This window comes from Petromyzon marinus, chromosome 24, assembly GCF_048934315.1.
Source record: "Petromyzon marinus isolate PM22_M1 ecotype Great Lakes invasive population chromosome 24, UKy_Petmar_22M1.pri1.0, whole genome shotgun sequence".
NCBI lineage: Eukaryota > Metazoa > Chordata > Hyperoartia > Petromyzontiformes > Petromyzontidae > Petromyzon > Petromyzon marinus.
Genome location: NC_133690.1, coordinates 9122554 through 9142918, shown reverse-complemented (window position 1 = coordinate 9142918; position 20365 = coordinate 9122554). Strand labels below are relative to the sequence as shown.

The 20365-nt window shown below is 45.1% G+C and overlaps 1 protein-coding gene across 6 annotated transcripts in view; it reads left to right on the top strand.

Annotated features, from left to right (window-relative positions):
- Positions 1 to 20365, top strand: part of LOC116945424 (SH3 and multiple ankyrin repeat domains protein 2-like) — a 661289-nt gene that overhangs the window by 301868 nt on the left and 339056 nt on the right. For all 6 annotated transcript variants that reach the window (XM_032959740.2, XM_032959739.2, XM_032959738.2 and 3 more), the window contains exons 7-8: positions 1483 to 1650; positions 19674 to 19790. In XM_032959740.2, the coding sequence (XP_032815631.2) occupies positions 1483 to 1650; positions 19674 to 19790 (285 nt within the window). The remainder of the gene's footprint in view (positions 1 to 1482; positions 1651 to 19673; positions 19791 to 20365) is intronic.

Below are 20365 nucleotides of genomic sequence, written 5' to 3'. Positions count from 1 at the left end.
TTAACACTTTACCATCGTGAGTAAAATGCTGTAAATAAAAACCCATCACCATCTGGTAAGTTACTTTCCTAATTTAAACTGATAAATCCACTGTCGAATGCCTCCCTATGCTGTGTCAGTCATGGGGCTAAAATTGATATCCAGACTTTTCCAGAAGATTATTTCTGAGAAATGTTTTGGCCAACACACTGAATATTTATTTTTAGTCAAGGAGCATTTTAATTGGGATCAGAAAAAAATTATCCACACAAAATAAGTGTTTTTTTTGTATATTGGCCTGTGGCCTTCAGAGACTAATATTTCCCTGTAAACATAGTAAAGCATGCAAAGTCTGGAACCGTTTTGATCTCATGGGTTTTATCACCAAACAACTGTTGCTGGGTTGTCAGAGGTTACAGCAAGGGAGCATACCACGAGATTTCTGGGACCCTCTCGGCAGAAAATTAAACGTATTAGCGAAGATAACTCATTGTGCATAGTGGTGGAGAATAATGGTCCATGAATATACAGCGAGGTTTACATGAGATGACAGCACATGTATTAAACATAAATACCTAAAAGTATTTTTTTTATGAGAGTCTTATGAGCGTCATGGAAGAGAATTCGCATCCATAGGAATGTGAAAAGCCCCTGTCTTGGTGTCTACAGGTGGCTCTTGGCATGTAACAAATTCACTCCCTCCTCCATGCTCAACCTAAACCACCACACCACTGGCTCCCGACAACAGATTCAACTGATTTTCAGGACTTGGAGATCACAATTCTATATCGAGAATTGATTCTTGTAACTTTTGTGTACGTATTGTTTCAAACGTTAGTGTAATGTGACATTGGCATAACATTTCCATATAATGTGCACGAGAGTTAAACAACTGATGTTAATTGCACAATTTTGAAGTGTGTAGTGTGAGCGTGATAATAGATTTGAATCCACGAACAGATACATGGTTCCCTGCCTACGCTCTTTAACCGGCAGACAGGAGGTGTTTGTCTATCACAAAGAGCTGTGGTGATACCTTATAAAATCGATCAACCGGCTAAAAATTATAATCGACACACTTTTTTGTGGTCGATTGCTCGTTTCGCTTTGAAAAATGTTGGCCTCCCTCACGTTCCAATCGCCCTGAAGGCAGGAAACTCCCTGTAAGCCACACCAAGTGTGATATGGATGATGATGATGATGCCGATGATGTCATCAAGCTGTGTCCCACGCCTCCTTTCGAGCAGCACACTTGGGAACAGAGGTGAGACTTTTCTTCCCGACTCTTTTAATGCTGTCCAATAAAGTGGGGTAATTGAACCGATAATCGGCAGAGTGATCAGACACTCAAATAATCGCATATCTCAGAACCGGTCGCATGCAACGGTTACATAACCGCGTGATCCACCGAACGCGCCTCCAAAGCAGGCATGGCACCGCAGTCGCATGGCACCGCAGTGTCGTGCCGCCACGCCGTTGGTGAAATGCCCGTTTTTGGCTCAGACGCTGCTGGACCTGGGAGCGTCGGCCGACTACAAGGACAACCGCGGGCTGACGCCGCTGTACCACACGGCCGTGGTGGGAGGCGACCCACGCTGCTGCGAGTTGCTGCTGCAGGACCACGCCACGATCGGCTGCGAGGATGAGAATGGCTGGCACGAGATCCACCAGGTACCGTCAGGCCACCGCTGACAGCTGCCGTGCAAGGGCCCCGAAGGGCCATTTTCTGCAAGGGCCAGCACTGTTCCCTCTCTTTCTCTTTGTGCCATATCTTTTCTGGCCTTCCATTTGCCTGTGTCCATTATATTACTCACGAACCTTGGATTTGATACTGTCGGTTGCATCTAAATGTTCAAATTGCTTCTGAAACTTAATTCGCTGTCTTACCTGGGCTTCTTGTACCGAGCATTTTCCCAGTCAAAACATTACATTGTCTTTCGTTGTTTTCAATCTAGCTTGACTTTCTCTATTACTCTTTTACATTTTCTCTTGGTACCTGTTATCCGTAATACATCTATGTCACTCATCTTGTCTGTTCATTTTTTTAAAGTCCTTTAAAAAAAGCCAAGTTATTTTAAGGTTTTTAAATCTATGAGATTTCACACATTTCTTCAATTCTCACGAGAAATTGGGAAAAGAGACAAATTGGGAGGAGGGAATTCCAAAGTGGAGTGGTGCAAGGAATGAAGCGGAAAAATAAGTGTTTAATGTCCGGGCTGTAGAAGTTGGGACCTAGAGCCTTTGATTTGAAGTGGCCTGCAAGATATATATTATATATGTGTATACAGTAGCACTACGAGAAAGCTACCATATGTGACTTCTGGCTATCATCCCGCTTCACTGTGGTTTCCTGCGACTCCTCGTGAAAAGAGTGTGCATAACATATTCTACGGCGTTTTGAGATGCAATGTGCATGAACGACGCTAAAGAAAATGTATTATTAATGTTGTTAACTTGATCGTGAAAGCCATAGCATCACAATATGTGTGTTGCTACCAGCCGTGTGCTTGAAATGAAAATAGTTTAGTTTGTTTTAACTTTGATTTTAGCGTTACAATTCGTATAATTTTAACATTTTAAAACTACAACTATAATTGATAACAGCGGGGAGTTTGGCATCGGGCAAGGGTGGCGATGTAAGAGTTTGCACTTATCGTCGCACGTTCGACTTGCCGAGCCAGGAAACGGTCGCTGCATCAGCGACGTGGAAGGCAGGGCCCTGGGTCTCCCATCGAGTGGGAGACCCAGGGGCCACTCGCCAACAGTGTGCGGCACAGCCTGTGACTGATCAACAACCACAGAGTGGATTGTGATCACGTTGTATGTACGCATGCATGTTGAACTTATTCTGCACCGTACGTAGCCAACCGCGCTAATCCGAGGTGCGGGGAAAAGACAACAAACTAAACACAAAAAAAGCAGTTCTAAAGATACAGTATTAGTTTTCAATCTATGATGAGTTTTCAATCATGTTGGTCCCAGGTGTGGGGAGGGATATTGAAGCCTGTCCGGCCAACCTCCCTCCCCACACCGGAATCTGTTCAGCAGAACCCATGACCGGTGCAGCAGCAAATGGAAGAAATGGCTCCTACGGTGACCTGGGTATGGAGCAGCAATAGCTCGCACATGCCCTCACACTCACGCACTGTTTATTCACAGCGGGATGCCAGTAATATAATGACTTTGTGAACACTCATCAACCGGGCCGATAACATCTTAATATATAGAAGACTGCAGAGCTTGGGCAATTGTTGGTGCCGACTCATCACGGTGACTGCCTTCCCGCTTGTCTGTGGTTACTCGCGCCTCTGAGTCCATTCTCTGTCTACGAGAGCGAGCGAACACTGTGCTCGGTACACATTGTAATTTTCACTTTTTAATTATGATTTTTGAGACAAGGGATAGTAAGTCATGTAGATTTGTGAGACTGTATAACCCGCCGAGCTCCCCAGCTGGCAGGAGATGGCAGTGTGAACAACCATCAGTCTGGATGTGTGCATCCGATCTCTGTTTGCATGGTGTGAATTTCTCAATAACTTCCCCGGTTATTTCCCCCACTAAGATAAATTGGCCATAAATGCAAATAATACAGGACACCTTTGCAACGTGTATACGGCTCCTTGATTTATCTGGTTAAGTAAATTACATTATTTTTGTTTAATCAAATTACTTAGTTGAAAGAGCCATTGCAATCATCGCCGTCTGCCGCAAAACACTTGGCACGGTACTCCAAAGAAAAACAGTCAAGGGAGTTCCAGACCATGAGGGCAACTACTACATAAATTCTCCTCCAGTATTGATGTCATGCAAACTCCGTACAGAAAGGATATTTTTTTATCATGAACGCTTTTCCAAAGGTACATACAGTACTTACAAGTATAACTGAAAAATATATAATAACAATGAGCTTAATGCCTAAAGACGATACATATTTACACATTTAGCTCTACAGGCTGTATAGGCCACCGGGGAAATAGCTACTTGTGAGCACAGTATTAAGGCTCGCACAGTGATGTAATTATTAGGCATGTAATGATAATAATCACCCAGAAGTGTCTGTCCGTCCTGCGCGTGACGTCACTCCAAATGAGGACCACCCCCCCGCCAAACGTCACTCCACATGAGGCCCACCCCCCTCATTAATATTCATGAGTGAGTGGATTTTTACACTTACGCAGAGGAAGGTCGAGCTGAATTAAATAATTTATTACGCAAAGTCGCTTCAAATATGACGACATTTCTTTACAGAAAGTGACGGTAAAAAATAAATCTACGCAGCACAGTGCTACATCCGTGCGTGACGTCACTGCAAAAGAGGCCCCCCCCCCCGCCTCATTAATATTCATGCCCGCGTGGAAATTTACACGAACGCACAAGAAGGTCGTCACCCCCTCATTAATAATCATGAGCGGGTGACGTCACTCCACATGCCGCACCCCTCCCCAATAACCATTAGCGAGTGACGTCACTCCACATGGGGCACCCCCCCCCTCCCTCATTAATAATCATGAGCTGAACAATTTTGCTATTGAATATTTCAGATTTTACTGCAATATACACCCGCCCTTGGATGAGCAATTAAAGCTAGTGTCATGATAAAACACAACAGTACAGCGTAAATAGCATTTCACATTGCATGCGTCTCAAAATGCTGTACACACACAATGGTCTAATTTATTTTAAAGAAAGAAGCAGTCGGTCATGGCAGAGAGTCGACAGCTCGGATAGCTGGGGAGTTCAAGCTTGCAGACTCCGGAGGAATGCACCCCGTCTGTGGAGCGCCTTGCACGGCGGTGTTCGCGATTCGAGGGGCCGATGGTGGCGGCGTGGGGGGGTTCAACCACCGCCTCAAGAAGCGTCGATTCTTTCTTCTTCTTTTTGTTACGTGCATTTATTCATGTTGACGCAAGAACCCCCTGTACTGCAGAGCGCGAGCGATGAAAAAAGGGAAGGGGGGGGGTACAGAGATTCTGCGGACAGAAAGCCCCGAGGCCCGGTGCTCACGGCGCAGGTGAAAGGGAGAGAGGTGTGCTCGCTGCCCTACTGACATAGAGACAATGACGGACTGGGAGCATGGATTTTTTTTTGGTTGAATGGGAAGGCAAGGCAAAGGCGAGATTCTCTTTCTTCCTTTGAGTTCTCACAATTAGCTCCGATTACTTATTTAGCTATTCCTCCCATTGGGCTACGATTTATTTTGGTAATTTGTTTTTCTGAGATGCACGCCACTTTTGAGTTACCTTGCAGAAGGCGCTTTATAAATATTACGTATTTTATTACCGTTGTCAACGCGAGGTCTTGGTTGCCGAAGCAGATTATGTGTTGTGCGGTGGGGAGGGGGTGGTGGTCGTGGTAGATTGAAGTGAGAGATAGCCAGGGATAGCGTCCACGTAGGATCGTGAAGACAGGTGAGTGTGATGTCGAATTTGATCTGGGTCTGGATTGGGAGCCAGCAGAGGAATTTGAATCTTGGGTCAGGATGAGGCATGCAGGTGAAAAGTCTACCAAATAGCATCGTTGGTCGCCTGAAGCTTCTGGTGAGGTCACATACCAGTTGGGTTGTGGGCTCAATAAACACTAAACACAAGTATTCCCTTGTGAGAAGTCAAGATGGGTTCACTTTAGATTAACTCAACCTGGCCATAGAAATGTGGTATCACCATCTGGTACTGCCTAGGGACTGTAAAGAGAAGATGACCACTTTGTTATCATTGATTGGTTGGGAAATCCACTCTTGACTTTTCTTTTAACTCAGATCCAAGGTGCATAACGAGACCTATGTGCACCTCAATGGATTTGCAGTGGGATAAATAAAGGACGTTGATACCCTTGTATGTAAATGTAACCAATACGGCATAAGGGCAGCAGGGACTGTAAGATAAACGGTGAAGATTTCCCAATAGATAACAAAGAGGGGGGGGGGCAGATATATGCGCATAGGACATTCCATGGAAATTCTGACATTATCAGGATCGTCTGTAGCTCACGGCACACCGCCCACTCAGCCCACCTACTCGCCAATTAAGGCATTTTCGACACGCTGAGCAAAGGCTCGCTCAGCTTTTAATGCCGGTACATTGAAGCAAAAATATATACAAAGGGGACAATTTATTCAAATATAATGGAATGTGATGATAGGAAGATACTCCCGTGTGTGTGTGTGTGGGGGCAATTTGATGTTTCAGTAAATGATTTAGGACAGCTACGCATGGTTTCGTGGAGCTCCATACAACGTTAACATCCACATCTAATGTACCTGATGTAGTGGTGGAGAAATGGTGAGGGCAGGGCAACATGAACCCGGGGAGTTTGATTCCCAACGATGGCTGACGTCATTGGCGAGTGATATCTAAACCGGTTATGAGTAACGACCATCGCTGACCATCATGGTGAGGTATAGTCATACAACCAGCCTTGGCTTACATGGATTGGGGGAGGCTTCTTACAACAGTAGATTGAGAAAGGACTGTTCTATAAAATACTCACACATATATAGACAATTGCGACTAGAAGGGCTACAATGATAATAAAAAAAGTAACCACAAATGAATTCAAGTCTATGCTTATGATGAGAAAAGTCTGAAAACCAAAGTGATCCAATTAAGGCCCCCAAAATTATAGTCCAGTGGTTGATTGCTTTTACTCAAAGGGTAGGGTCAGCCTAGAGTTGGGAATCGCGTAAAATGCTCCGATAAACACTTACAAATATGAATTCCAAATCATTGGCGAGCCAAGTGATTTGTCTCCCATAGATCTCTGTAGCTACTATTATACACAATAGTTTTGTATTGATGTGGAATTCAAAAGAAGTTGTAAGGCTCTCAGGAATATTTTTTTTTACTCAATCAGCTTCATGCTAACATTTTGTTGTGTGCCTCTGCCTCAGTAAAAAAAAGGCAAATTGAACAAATAATAATCAAAGTCGAAACACGGGGAGCAAATTGTCTTCGTCTGTCGTGGGGAAATACGATTTTTTTGTTAATCTTCCCATAAAGCAATGTGCCAGCAACATCCTATTATTTCACTGTTAATTGGAATGACTTTTTATTGAACTACTTCTTGATTAAATTTTGATTTAAAGCTTTCGTGACTGCAGTAATTCATATTCTTAGTTTTTTCGGTAAAGTCACGTTGAAGAGAAACAACAAAATAACAAAATATATATAAAACAATAAAAAATTCTCACGACGTTTCGACCATAACTCAAACGGTCATCATCAGGTGTGTCGGTTTGCATAAATTTATTTTGAAAACGGCATAAAAAAAAATATGCCGTTTTCAAAATAAATTTATGCGAACCGACACACCTGATGATGACCGTTTGAGTTATGGTCGAAACGTCGTGAGAATTTTTTATTGTTTTATATATATTTTGTTATTTTGTTGTTTCTCTTCAACGTGACTTTACCGAAAAAACTAAGAATATGAATTACTTCTTGATTCTTAAAGGATGTATTACTCAATAGCTACTAATAGGTAACTGGCATTCATATATCAATAAAAAAACTTCATCGGAATGTTTTGAATATTTTTGAAATTTTATTCTCATCAGGCCCCGTAGTGTAAAGTACAGTTGCCCCAACTCTTATCCACCAAGAAGGACCATTGACCAAAACGTCGTCCGTTTTTGAATTTTCCTTTAAAGGCCACGCTCTTGTTGACGAATATGTTGAGTATTTTTTTTGTTTACAAGGGCAGATCAAGTTTTAATATCCAGCCAGGAGCATGAGTGGATGTGGAATCTTTTTTTTGTCTTTCGTCATCTGTCGGGGAACAGAAAATAAAGAAAAGTGGAAATAAATAATGGTAACCGCGAGTGATCAGTATATTTTGCCCTCTTATTACTTTCATTCTCTGGACGAAGTGCAAATGTTAATGTTTGTCCTGAGGATCCCAAGCGACATGGGATGAGTTAATGACCCCCCCCCCCCCACCCCGTGCCTGACTCTGCCTCTTCCTATTCACCGCAGGGACGGGATCTGGCCAACTTGAATCTCGCCCACGCAGCTCCCCATCCTCAAATGCAAATTGCAAGCAGCTCCCCAGTCTGGTGTCATCATCACACTCTTAACCCCTTTAATTTAAATAGTAATAAAATAAAACACTTTGGCTGCCCCTGTAGCAGGCGAGGATTTTCGAGGGCTGGATGAGGAGGAGGAGGCGAATGCTTGCGCATTGGACCTGAAATGTCACCTTAACATTTGCGCGCAATCAGCCCCTTGATGGGCCTAAGTAGTCATTAAAGGGCTATCAAGCCCACATTCAGGCTTCAGCAACCCTTCAGCACGTTACCCATGCAAGCCTTTGTTACGCTCGTATGTGTGGGTTATTCCGCATTGAATGTGTTTTTATTAACGACGTGTTTCAATTTTGAAAAGTGCAATTGTCAGGATTTAAAGAGGGACACCTTATTACTGACGACACTGCATTTATTACTGCTTACTACACCTGCTACTACAATACTATTTTGGCTAATGAAGGATAAAGAGATGTCACCGAAGAATCTAACTCTAAACTACAGAAAGCCTATCATTGAAAACAACAGTCAAAGTGTCGCTCTACTCGATCAAGTGGGCACGGGAAGTGCGTACACACATTAGTCACCCTAAGACAATGGTGGGAATTCCACCTTTGCATTCCATGGCACACTCACAGCACAGCCACTATTGACTGCCCAACAAATATTACTCTTTTTTATTGACCACGGAAGGATGATGATAGTCTAAGCTGACCTCCAACCAGGGATTAAACTCATGACCTTAAGATTGCAATTACAACATTGTGTCATGGTGCAAACCAGCCAGACACACATTTGCATGCAGCATCTGTGTTTACGTTGAGAGAGAGAGAGAAAAATATGAACGCCTGGATTAGAGGTCAAATAGACAATTCAAACTGTTAACGAACGTGAGTGGGCGTGGGCAGGACATGTGATGATGGCCGATGGTCAATAATAGTGATGCAGTGGTAGCCAAGCAAAGGAACGTTGCTGAGAGTTTGTCCACTGAAAAGATGGAGCAATGAATCAGCTGGATTGTTACGTCGTAGCACCATTAAATGTTGCAGTGGCTTGGAGAGGCCTTTATCCAAGCAGTAGATTAATCGTGGCCTGATGACAATCTATATTTACATGTGGCAATGTTCATTAATGTGTGCCATCCGGGTGGATGATATGTGACCTGCAAGGGGACATCTGCTTCGGTAAAGGAGGGATGATATGCCATCACCAAGGCACTCGCAGAGAGGAAGGGTTTTATTTTAGAGCCGCAGGTCCCAGCATGAGAGCAGGGAGAACGTCAGATTATAGAAGTAGGAGGGTGCTACAGTCTGAAAATGATGGTAGTGAATTTGTGGTCGATGCAGGGATAAGAGCGAAGCCAGTGGAAGCGACAAGAATCTTGGAGCGATGTGATCCCTTCTGCATGATGTGTATACGGTATGGAACTACGCAGAGGACATCAGTTCGAGATGGAGCAACGTCTTCAGTTCAAATTGTGGCATCACAATATCACGTGGGAAGATGGCAGTGTGGGGAAGCCTTCATCTAGCAGTAGATAGACTGCTGCTCCTGATGATTTATTTATGAAGACAAATCTCCCCCACGTAATTTTATCCGACTGTTGGGATAAGTGCTGTTAGTGAGTACGTATATACACATGCCCGTATATGGACTGGGCTGTATAAAATCTGTTTTAGAGATTGTAATACAGCTAGACATTATTTCCAAGTTAACTTACCTGAGGATTTATTCTCATAAACTCTGGTACAGCAATATTAAAGTCTGGAGTTATATGCAAAGCGCATTCAAAGTGCGTTCCGATACTTTACAATGATATTCAAATTTCAGAGTCATATTAATTTTGAAAAAAAACGTTGAGATGATCAAAACTTAGCCGCACCGTTTCTGTGTATGCATGCGTGAATATAATTTGGTCTAACGTGCCATCAAAAGACAGATAATTGCTCTATCATTGCCCGTTCGATGATGTCACTCGTGTCAACACTGCCTCTCGTATCCCCCGTGGTCAATAACAACGGTGCCACTTTAATGCGTAGGCATTCGCGACCGATACTACGGTTCGTAATTGACTTTTGGGTCGGATCGAGTGAGCGAAATGTGTGTCGTACAGAATCGCGGAGCCAGGATTTCCAGGTAGGGGGGCAACCCCTCCAACAATGAAAAATGATAGAGGAGTTGTTAGTAAGTAAGGGCTTGTCTTTTGCTTTTTATTCGACGCGTGTGCGGCGATGGTGCAGCCATCGATCGAGGGTCAAATTCGAACCGCGTTGTGTGATCGGCATTGCGCTCGCTGAAGGTGTCGATGCCTTCAGGGAAGCCGTGGACTCTGTATATACGCAACTGCGCACAATTCTGTGAGTCACTTATAACTGCTTTGCCATTACTTATTGCCAATTATGGATTCAGACTATTGTCCTATAATCTCAGAGCCCCTGGCACGTAATAATATGCTACACAGTGGCAGTGGGGGTCGCAAAATGCCGATTTATTACTAATAAACCCCAATGATCCAATCGAAATGAGGGATTTCGATCGGATCATTGGGGGGGGCACGTGCCACCCCCCCCCCCCCCCCCACTGGCGCTGCCAGTGGTCGTATACCCTTCTCCGTCCAACACAGCCACAAAACAATTGTGACAACTTTATGATGATGCTGTTTGTAGGGGCACTGCGGTGGCGAGATGTTAACTACCTCGCCTTGTATGAAGGAGGACGTGAGTTCAATCTCGACCCTGACACCTGCATATTTGGAGTTTGCATGTTCTCCCCGTGGTTGCGTGAATTTTTCTCCGGGTCCAGTTTTTCGCTCCACATTCATAAACATGCGTTTAACGTGATAAGCCACTTCGTTGAGCTCATTTGTGGCCAGGCTGCTTCTGAAAAAGAGCTCTATAGGTCAGTGGGCCTTACCTGCTAAAATAAAATAAAAATGCTTAAAATTACCAGCGGAACATCCGTGCACACGTTTGTTCACGTGGAAACATTTTAAATTGTTTTTTTTGCTGGATGACGGAGACTGTTCAACATGAATTTTACTTGCACATTCTGACCCAAAAGTGTATTACAGTATGAATCAAGTGCCACTTTGTGCGAGGTTAGAAATGATTTTCCTATGGAGAAACTGGGTCCCGGCCGTTGTAATATAGAATCTCAATCACTCAAGGTTCAGGGTCAACAGTAGACTTGAGCATCTCCCCATTTCCCATTTGCATGGGAAGGCACTTTAACTTGAACATTAACCGAGGCAACAGCGTTGCAATGAGACGAGTGAGAGTCTTTGCAAAACGAACATTTTTCGGCCAGTCTGCACATTCCTCGCGCTCGTTCAAAACAGCGTCTTCTCAAGCCTCCGCCCGTAATTAATCACGAGGAATCGGCGGCTTCCAGATGTCGTGTTGTACATTCGTGTGTGTGCGGGGGGGGGGGGGATTTTCCAGCTGCGCTTCGTCTCCCGTCTCTGCAGGCCTGCCTTCACCATTAACCTTCCTGCCGGCACACCTATTGCGACGAGCAACGCTGATTAACGGTTGTCAGTAATGGTAGCCCCCACACGCCATTGTCAGGTGACGCTTTGCCAGACTCACTGTGTTCTCTCGCCACTCATCCACCAAAGCTGAATGCTGGAGTGTTCAACTGCTCCCTTTTTACCGGGTGGCCCAAATCTCAGGACACATCGGGTTGTTATATTTATACATATAAAAAACAGAAATCACGTATATTTATGTATTTAATTGTAAATAGATGTTGCAACTGACTGCCATTACCATGCATGCATGAATGCTCTTTCGAAATGCATATATGACTTTTCTTAAGATTGCAGGTGTAATTTTTTTAAGATTCACCAATTATGTTTCGTCTCAATTCAATCAAGTATCTTTCCATTTTTAAATGTCATCTGAAAATGAAAAAAAATAGATATTAATAATAATAGATAATATATTAACTTCAAGAATAAACGAATTAAGCATGTTTCAATGCGAGTGTGACAGTAAATGTAATAAGCCTACGTGTCCTGACTTTTGGGCCACCCCGTAGAGAGGGAGTCAGTGGGCTCGATTCGGCTCACGCCTCTCGTGGGCCTGCGATGTAGCGAGTACCTGCACACCAGAGGGATTTCATTGTCCCATCTCCACGGTAGGCGTACTCCTGGATGCACCGCATTCCTTCGCTGCCAGTCCATCGTTATTCTTCACCATCAGCCATCATCCCTTCTGGCGACATGTCATGCCCACTTTCCGCTTACTCTTAGTATGTATGTTGAACTTCTTTCGCACCGTACGTAGCCAACCGTGCTAATCGGAGATGCAGGGAAAGGACAACAAACTCAACACATAAAGCAGTTCGAAAGAAATGAGTTTTCACTTTAGATTGAAAAGTGCACAACTCCAATGGCTTCCTGATAGCGGAAGGAAGAGTGTTCCAAAAAGTTGCAGACACGCATCTGAAAGCGCGCAATTTGGTGACCGTCTATGTTCGATGGTTAGCCAAAAGCTTCTGCGAGGATGACCGGAGTTCACGTGATGGTTTATGCTCCTTGACGAGATCAGCAAGGTGTTGTGGTTCATTTGTGGCAAACACTTTGTGTGTAAGGAGTGCGACCATATAATGTATTCGCTCAGCAACCAGAAATCAATGCAACTCAGCGAACACCGCACGGACATAACAGTCAACACGACGTCCTTTACCATCCATATGTTCTGTGACAACAAAATGAAACACACAGTCGAAAATAGTTACAGAATACATATCAACGTTTTTTCTCTCTTTTTTATTGCAGCATATTATTATACATTGACCTCCTTTATTAATCACTCGTAGTCAAATCCTACTCAACGTGCATAGATAAATGTAATCTGTACCGCATTTTGTATTGTGTATCCTCTTAGAGATGCACATCCAATTGAAATGCATCTACCAATTGTTGAGGCTGTGAAACTATACCACGTGAGAACCGGAGCCAAATTCGTTTCCTGTTAGCGGTGGCTCCGGTTCTCACGCGGTATATCTCTCATAGTGCCGGCTGAGTGTTGAGACAAAGGCTTTATCCTCTCGGGCCAACCTGACACTGGATGGGCTGTTTTTTTTTTAAATATGTATGATTGCTGCACAAGTGCTATTGTAGAACATCTGAATTATTGATTCGTATTAACAATTAATTCTGACCCGGTAATATTTTAACGAGCCCCTAGGCTTTTTTTCTTTCGATTTGGGTTGTCTGTGAGATATTTGACAAATCGCTTTTTGATTTTAATTTTACTTTTTTTTGTAAATTGGACCATCCGGACAAAACTGACACACACACATGAGAGAGAGAGAGGTTAACACTCACTACACAAAACAGCTGAGCAGCAATCTACTTAATTACTTGATTACTAAATTTTCCTCAATTGGGATCCCAAAGGCAACCATCATCGCCCTCTACTACTGGCAGGCTAATGCCCATATGCAGGCTAGGTTCTGAGTCACCTTGTGCCCGCACATGGAACACCTGCCACTGGGATCGTGCCGTTTCAAATGTGCGGCGATGTAATGCCGTTTATCGCGTATAAAGTGGCCTGTAAAAGAGGGCACTACATCAACACTCCTGACTACTTTCAAGAAACATCTGAAGGCCTCTTTCGAGCAGCCCTCCGCACCACTGAGTTGTTGGCTTGTCCGCAAAATCTGGCGCGTTATAAATGTCGTTACTATTATTAACAACAAATCATCGCCATCGTCATGATCATAATCGCTGCCTCTTACGTGCATCTCGTTGGCCTGCAGAAATAAAGTGCGTCACGTGCATCGTGACTTCCATCTCTGTGTGGTCCACCAAACCCGGCTTCCAAATCACTGCATTGCAAGTAAGGGCCACCCCCCCCCCACCACATTTGATTTGGTGCATACCTTCTCCTCTCCCAGAGCGAGCGAATAGATCGGGGGTCTGGATCGCCGTGGTCACCCCCCCCCCCCCCACTCTCCCGCTAATTCGTCCTCCACGCTCGTTGCGCGAGTGAACATTCAGAGGCGTCCGTCATAGAGGTTTTTTTTGGGTTAGATCGCGTAAATATATAAATGTGTCATTAAACCCACCACCATCCGACACAGCCAATTAGTAAGGGGTTTGTCATGTGAACAGAACGTGGCCATTTCGTTACTAGTACAGCACACCGGTGTGTTGGAGAGCAAAGCCACAACATTTACAATCTGAGTACGACGTTTCGCCAGTAATTCCAACTATCTTCATCAGGCGACAGCCAGATTTGTGGAGAAATCCTCCTGTTTCGTTCCTTAAATAGAGGGGTAGATGTGATGACGTCACTTGTGAGCCCTTCACGTGCGAAGGGGGGGCGGGGGGTTAATGAATGAATATACATTTAAATGGTTATCCATTGCCGGTTGGATTTTTCATATTGTAATCAACGTACATTATGCATGCACAGTATGCATGCACATTGTTATTGTACCTGATGCCATTTGTGTGCACTAAAATAGCAATACCCGTTTTTGTATGCTCGCATGTAATCCCCATTGACGTGTGGTGACCTGTATAGGCATGCATTTAATGCATTACTTCATTAATCGCTTCCAAGCAACACTCCGTTTGTCGATATCCGAACCGTTATAATTATTTTTACTTCTCTCAATTTCGATAGAAACCTGCATTATGGATGATATTGGTCGACGTGTTACATTAAGAGACGTCATAGTCGCGGTGCAGAGCGGCAAGCACGCTGATAGTACGAGGCGATGCGACATCACGCTTGTGTTGTTGGTGGTGATTCGTGAATAATTTGAGGGCACGATACTGAGCAGATGGCTCCATCAGGGTGGAATTGTGTGCGCCCAGTGAGCCTTGAGGAACCCGTGTTTTATAACATTCACAAACTCAGCAACGATTCTAACCTTTGTAGTTTATAGTGTATGTATGTGTGGGTTTGTAGCAGTGAGTGCGCGCTGCGCTACGAACCCGGCAAGCCCAGTTCCATTGCCGCTAACAGCCAACACTGGTTATGGTTATCTCAACCAGTCATGTGCCTTCCCTAGGTCGACTCGGCCTCAAATTAATTCCTTGGTGCAAAGTGTAAACATCACCACCTGGGAGACAAAGGCGGCCGGGCGTGGTGCTGGCCACCCACCCCTTCGTGAGCCGTGCCGGCCTTCACAGGTGCTCGCTAACAGCACTTGCACCGACAGTCTGTTATAAGGCTAGACACGGGGGGATCTTTGTGAGTGTGTGGTGTGTTAGTGCACGCGATTGCCCCAATTAACCTCCTTTTAATTTTCGGTTATGATGCGCAACTTCAAAGGCAAGCGGTACCAGAACCTAGCCTGGATCTCCTCTACGTCAACTCCGCGCTAAATTAATGTTTGGTGCCAGTGTGTCAACATCAGTCGCGGGGAGACAATGGTTGCCTTGAATGTTTCATGAGCCTAGCTGGCCTTTATAGTTACTCGCTGACAGCACGAGCTTTGACAGTCGACAACGTCTGAATTGAGCCATCCTTTCGTCTTCTATTTGAATGAACTACACAAACGAACTTTGCGCGTGTATGTGAAACTGTTCGCATCAGGTGGAACGGTGTAAAAGAAGCAGCAACATAATAAAAAAAGAGCGAGAGAGAGAGAGAGGCGTGGGTCACAGCAGCCTCGTAACGAGCCGACGAATCATGATCTCCTTCTCAATCTGCTGCTGACATGAATGTCTCTCGTAGATGCCGCGCCGAGGCTGTGCACACCCCCGGCTGTTTGACAAAAAGTTTGCAGCTTCGCCCATGAGGCTACCTCGGCGCTTCCCTTGGGGCAGCGACGCGGCCCAGCTGTTATCGCGTCCGCCCCTTGTTGTTGCGGAGGGTTCTCGGTTTGACACCAGCGGCCGCCCTGGTTAATGCTACGGCGTGCTATACTACGCACAATCTGTTTCACAGTGGACATTAAAGATCCCCCCCCCCCCCTGGCATCAATTTGAAATGAGTGGGTCTTTGTGTGCCGGCGTCTTGGCCCAAGTTTGCGAAGTTGACATTGTTTTTAACCCGCAAATGACTAAAATGGCATTTACACGTAGCAGCATCGCCCCCTGCTGTGGAGCAACTGAAAACTCTGTGGAGCAGAGCGCCTCCGTGACAGCCGTGCACGATAAGAATGGCGCAAATACCAAAACGACTAAATGATTATTATTAATGGTGTTGTCATTATACCGTGGCTGCCGTGGAGGTTGTTTGACCATAGTTCACCATGCTGATCCGTGAAATGTGATCGAAGGTTTGCCCAGGATCCGTTGGTTCGGTTATCACTCACACTGATCACCTACATTTGCCTTGTCTGGAAATCAAACTCGAGTAACTGAGGAGCTCTTAATGCATTGCACTGCTCACCCTCCAAACTCCCTTTGTATATATATGAAAAAAACTTTACATTTCGCAACTTCAGCTTTAAAAAAATATAGCATTTTTCAGTCAAAGACACATTTCTGAAGATCACGTTTAACATATGTATTTCTCTCTCGCCCAATTACTGGACAATTTCAACTGATGACTCATCCACCATACTCCAACCTCTAACGTGACCCCCTACCCACATCTCCTCCATGTACTGGATTCTGTTATCCTCTTGTTAGAAAGACACAAATCTGCAAATCACTTAGACCGTGGCCATTTCATTATCGCCCCATGACCGGAAAATCTTATGAGGATGACGGACCAAAAATGTTAACGTCTAGCCCCTGACCCTTACCCACATCCTGTACTTGTATTGGACTCTGCCGCTGATCTATTAATAGGCCAATGGTAGGCTGCACTTTCTTCCACAAGGCTTCATTTTTCACGACAGCTGCCGTGTGTTGCTGTGCAGCTGGGATGCTCGGGCTGGTGTCATCACAGATTGCCGGCAGCGAGCAACAATAACCAATCTGCTCGCGTTTCAGCTGCGGTTAGAGAAGAAGCGGCTGAATCGGATGCAGATATGCATGTTCTTTCATTGAAGGTTTTCTCGTGCACGGTTTTTCGCTCCTGGATCACTCTTCACCACTCCGCAACGGCAACTGATGTTGGCAACGCTTATTGAATGAATGGAATGTATGTTCTGGGATGTTTGTGATGACTCCATCAAATGCACGGTCATATTTGTGAAAACTCGTGTTCCTGGAAAAAATCCACACTTTTGAGAGAAGACGCTAAAATTCTGCACAAACCCTCCTTGCTGCGCTCGCCTCCTTCAAGTCATTGATGTCTGTATGCGTGTTGATCTCCTTTCGCACCGTGCATAGCCAACCGTGCTAATCGGAGGTGACCTGAAGGTGGCTTGCCTTGCCCACGCAATGGCTCCATCTCCGTACGGTCCGTCAAACCCCCGCCACTGTTTAAGTTGCTGGATTTCAGGGAATGCGTCCCCCAACAGCCCCGGTGCGACACGGCATACGTACACCTGTGCTGCATCACAGTTTAAAAGCCAATAGAACCAAATGAGACTTCACACAGACCCATGACACTGACATGACCCTCCCTTAAACCTTCATAATCCATCGGGGCTCTCATCTGGAGGAGAAAACAAACGTCAGAGTGTGGCAATGAACGCCCTGAGGTGTTATGGGGCATTGGATCATCACCACGGCGCATACAGGCCCGGTGCCTTAATGGCCACGGGAGGTGTGAATTCCTAAATCCGTGGCTCTTGGTCATTGCCGTATGAGGCTGGCCCTGCTTGCTTACGTGGGTGGAGGCGATGAGAGGGATTTACGGTCCCCGTCACTCTCCACGTCACCCATGCTCCTCTTCAAAGCCCTGTAACTCAGCAGGGAACGTGCAGAGATAATTCATTGCAAGCCGTTGCAATGTTGTCAGAAGGTAGCCCGCGATTATTTGTTACACGTCTTGTTTTCCACGTGATGGGTTTCAAAATATGCGTGTACTGTGCATATATTTAACAAATGATATGGTGTTGCGGTAGGCCGATGGCCAAACCACCATAAACGTGCCCCATATCATCGGATCTCCTAATCTAAGTCGGGTTACGTCTGGTTAGTGTTTGGACGTGAGACTACCTGCGAAATATCAGCTGTTGTAGGCTTGGGCTGTGAGATGGCCAGGAAATGGCAGTGGATTTAATATAGCTGTAAAGTACCTGGTTTGACATTTGAGTGGTATCTCACCATGTGCATAGGTTTTCTCCAGGTATCCCTAGTTGTCCTTCCATGTTAGAAACACTTTTATAGAAATCCCATTGTGGGGCCAGCAATCCCATCAAAGGACCCCTCCTGCATGCATCTTGAGGCTCAGTGAAGCTTTTCTCTGTAGTCAGAATCAGAATATGTATTTATACTGGAGGAATCCCACGAGCTATGAAGCTCTTTGCATTTGTCCAGTCGGGCCGGGTTAAAAAGTTACAACAACAAACAATACAACACACAATAGGAGTGCAAAGTATAGGAAAGGTAAGCCTAATCACTAACAATAAATACATGTAAAATGAGAATGGCCCATTGTTCAGAAGCGACCTGACTACAAACGATAGCTCAATGAAGTGCCTTATCATAATGGGGAATGTATAGCAGATAAATAATCTAAATAATATAAGGCATTGGAGCATTCTACAGTGCTCAAAATTACAATGTTGTGAGGTTTAATCCTGGTCAGAAGTTGACTCGGGTTATTATTTTGAGGGTCTGTAAAATAAGAAGCACTTTTGTAAGACGGTCAATAGTGGTTTTATTATTTAGACACTGCTTCAAGGCACATGGACTGCTGACTTTCCATCACTGGCTCACAAATGCCAACGTAGATAATTGCTACCCCTTTGTTTGTTTGAGAATAGATACACTTTCACTCGAAGAGCCCCAATTAAAAACATCTATATTTGCAAGAGAGGGGTGGAGGGGTTTATTGAGTAAATTCAAGCGGAAGATAAAAGAGCTACACAAACCAGTGTCAAATTGGTGGTATAATACTTTTGCACAATTTGCTTGAATTGATCGTTCAAACACTGACTTTTTTCATATAATATAAAAAAGAACCAATGGTAAAAGTGTCCTCATGTCCAAACACATAAGGGGCATTGTGCATCCATATTTGGCAGCCATGAGCCAGTGGTTGGAAATTCCATTTTCCCCTGTCAAGTCAGTGCCATAAGTTAGCCACCATTGAATTACTCTGATGTGGTACCGCTTATATACATCCCAGCGTGATGATGGACTGAGCCAACCTCCTTCTAGTAGGCGAACTCGCAACCCTCCGATTGCGAGTCGAGCCGTTTAACCACGGAACCACACGGAAATGTTATACACTGCATGCGAGGAGCTCCTGAGTGTTCCAACAAGGTGTGGTCAAGATTGCACATACGTGGGGTCGAGTAGTGAGCGAACATGTAAACATGCATGTTGAGCTTCTAGATTGAAAGAGCATTTCTTTAGAACCGCATTTTGTGTTTAGTTTGTTGTCCTCTCCTCGCACCTCCATTCAGCATGGTTGGCTACGTACGGCGCGAAAGAAGTTCAACAAACATACGTACACACGAACTTCTTTCATGCCGCACGTAGCCAACCGTGCGATAGAAGTTCAACATGCATACGTAACGCGCGCACTCACTGCTCGAATCCCGCGCGCATGCAATGCAGGATGCCGTGGCACCAGCAGCCTTGTCCAATTGAGACTTGGAGCGCCTCGCCGTGTGCGTGCGTCCGTGCGCGTGCGTGCGCTTGCAGGCGTGCCGTTATGGGAACGTGCAGCACTTGGAGCACCTGCTGTTCTACGGGGCCGACACGAGGGTGCAGAACGCGTCGGGAAACACGGCCCTCCACGTCTGCGCCCTCTACAACCAGGTTGGCCTCGTCGCGTTTCGTACGTCACTCCTCCCCCCCCCCCCCCCCCTCCTGCACTCCCCTGGAGCTGCCCCCGACCCGGTTGACTTTTGCCCCCCCCCTCCACCCACGTCGTGATGTCTGCACAGATTCAGCGCTCGAGAGAGCGAGCGTGCGAGCGCGGCAGGCGGTTTGATTAAAGGAAGATGATGACACAAACGATAATGAAATATATCTCGCAGATGTGCGCGGAGGCTGTGCACACCCTGGGCTGTTTGACAAAAGTTTCGTGAGAAAACAAAAATGTTTTTATATCGAACAGTTGTACCCTCCATCAAAGAGTGAGTGAAAACATTGTTGCATGACATTATATATAAAAAAAAACATACAAGTTGAGATCCGGGATGTACATTCACACCAAAGGCATGCGTGAGTGATTCAAGCAATTTCTCAAGTGTGGAGAGAGCTGATGGTCTCAACTCCAACCACCAATGACTGCACACGTACAAAAAAAAACCTATCATGTTAAATTAGGGTTTGCACTTCGTTTGGCTAAATCCTCTTGCTGAGAATTAACAAAAAAACTGGTGGCCAAA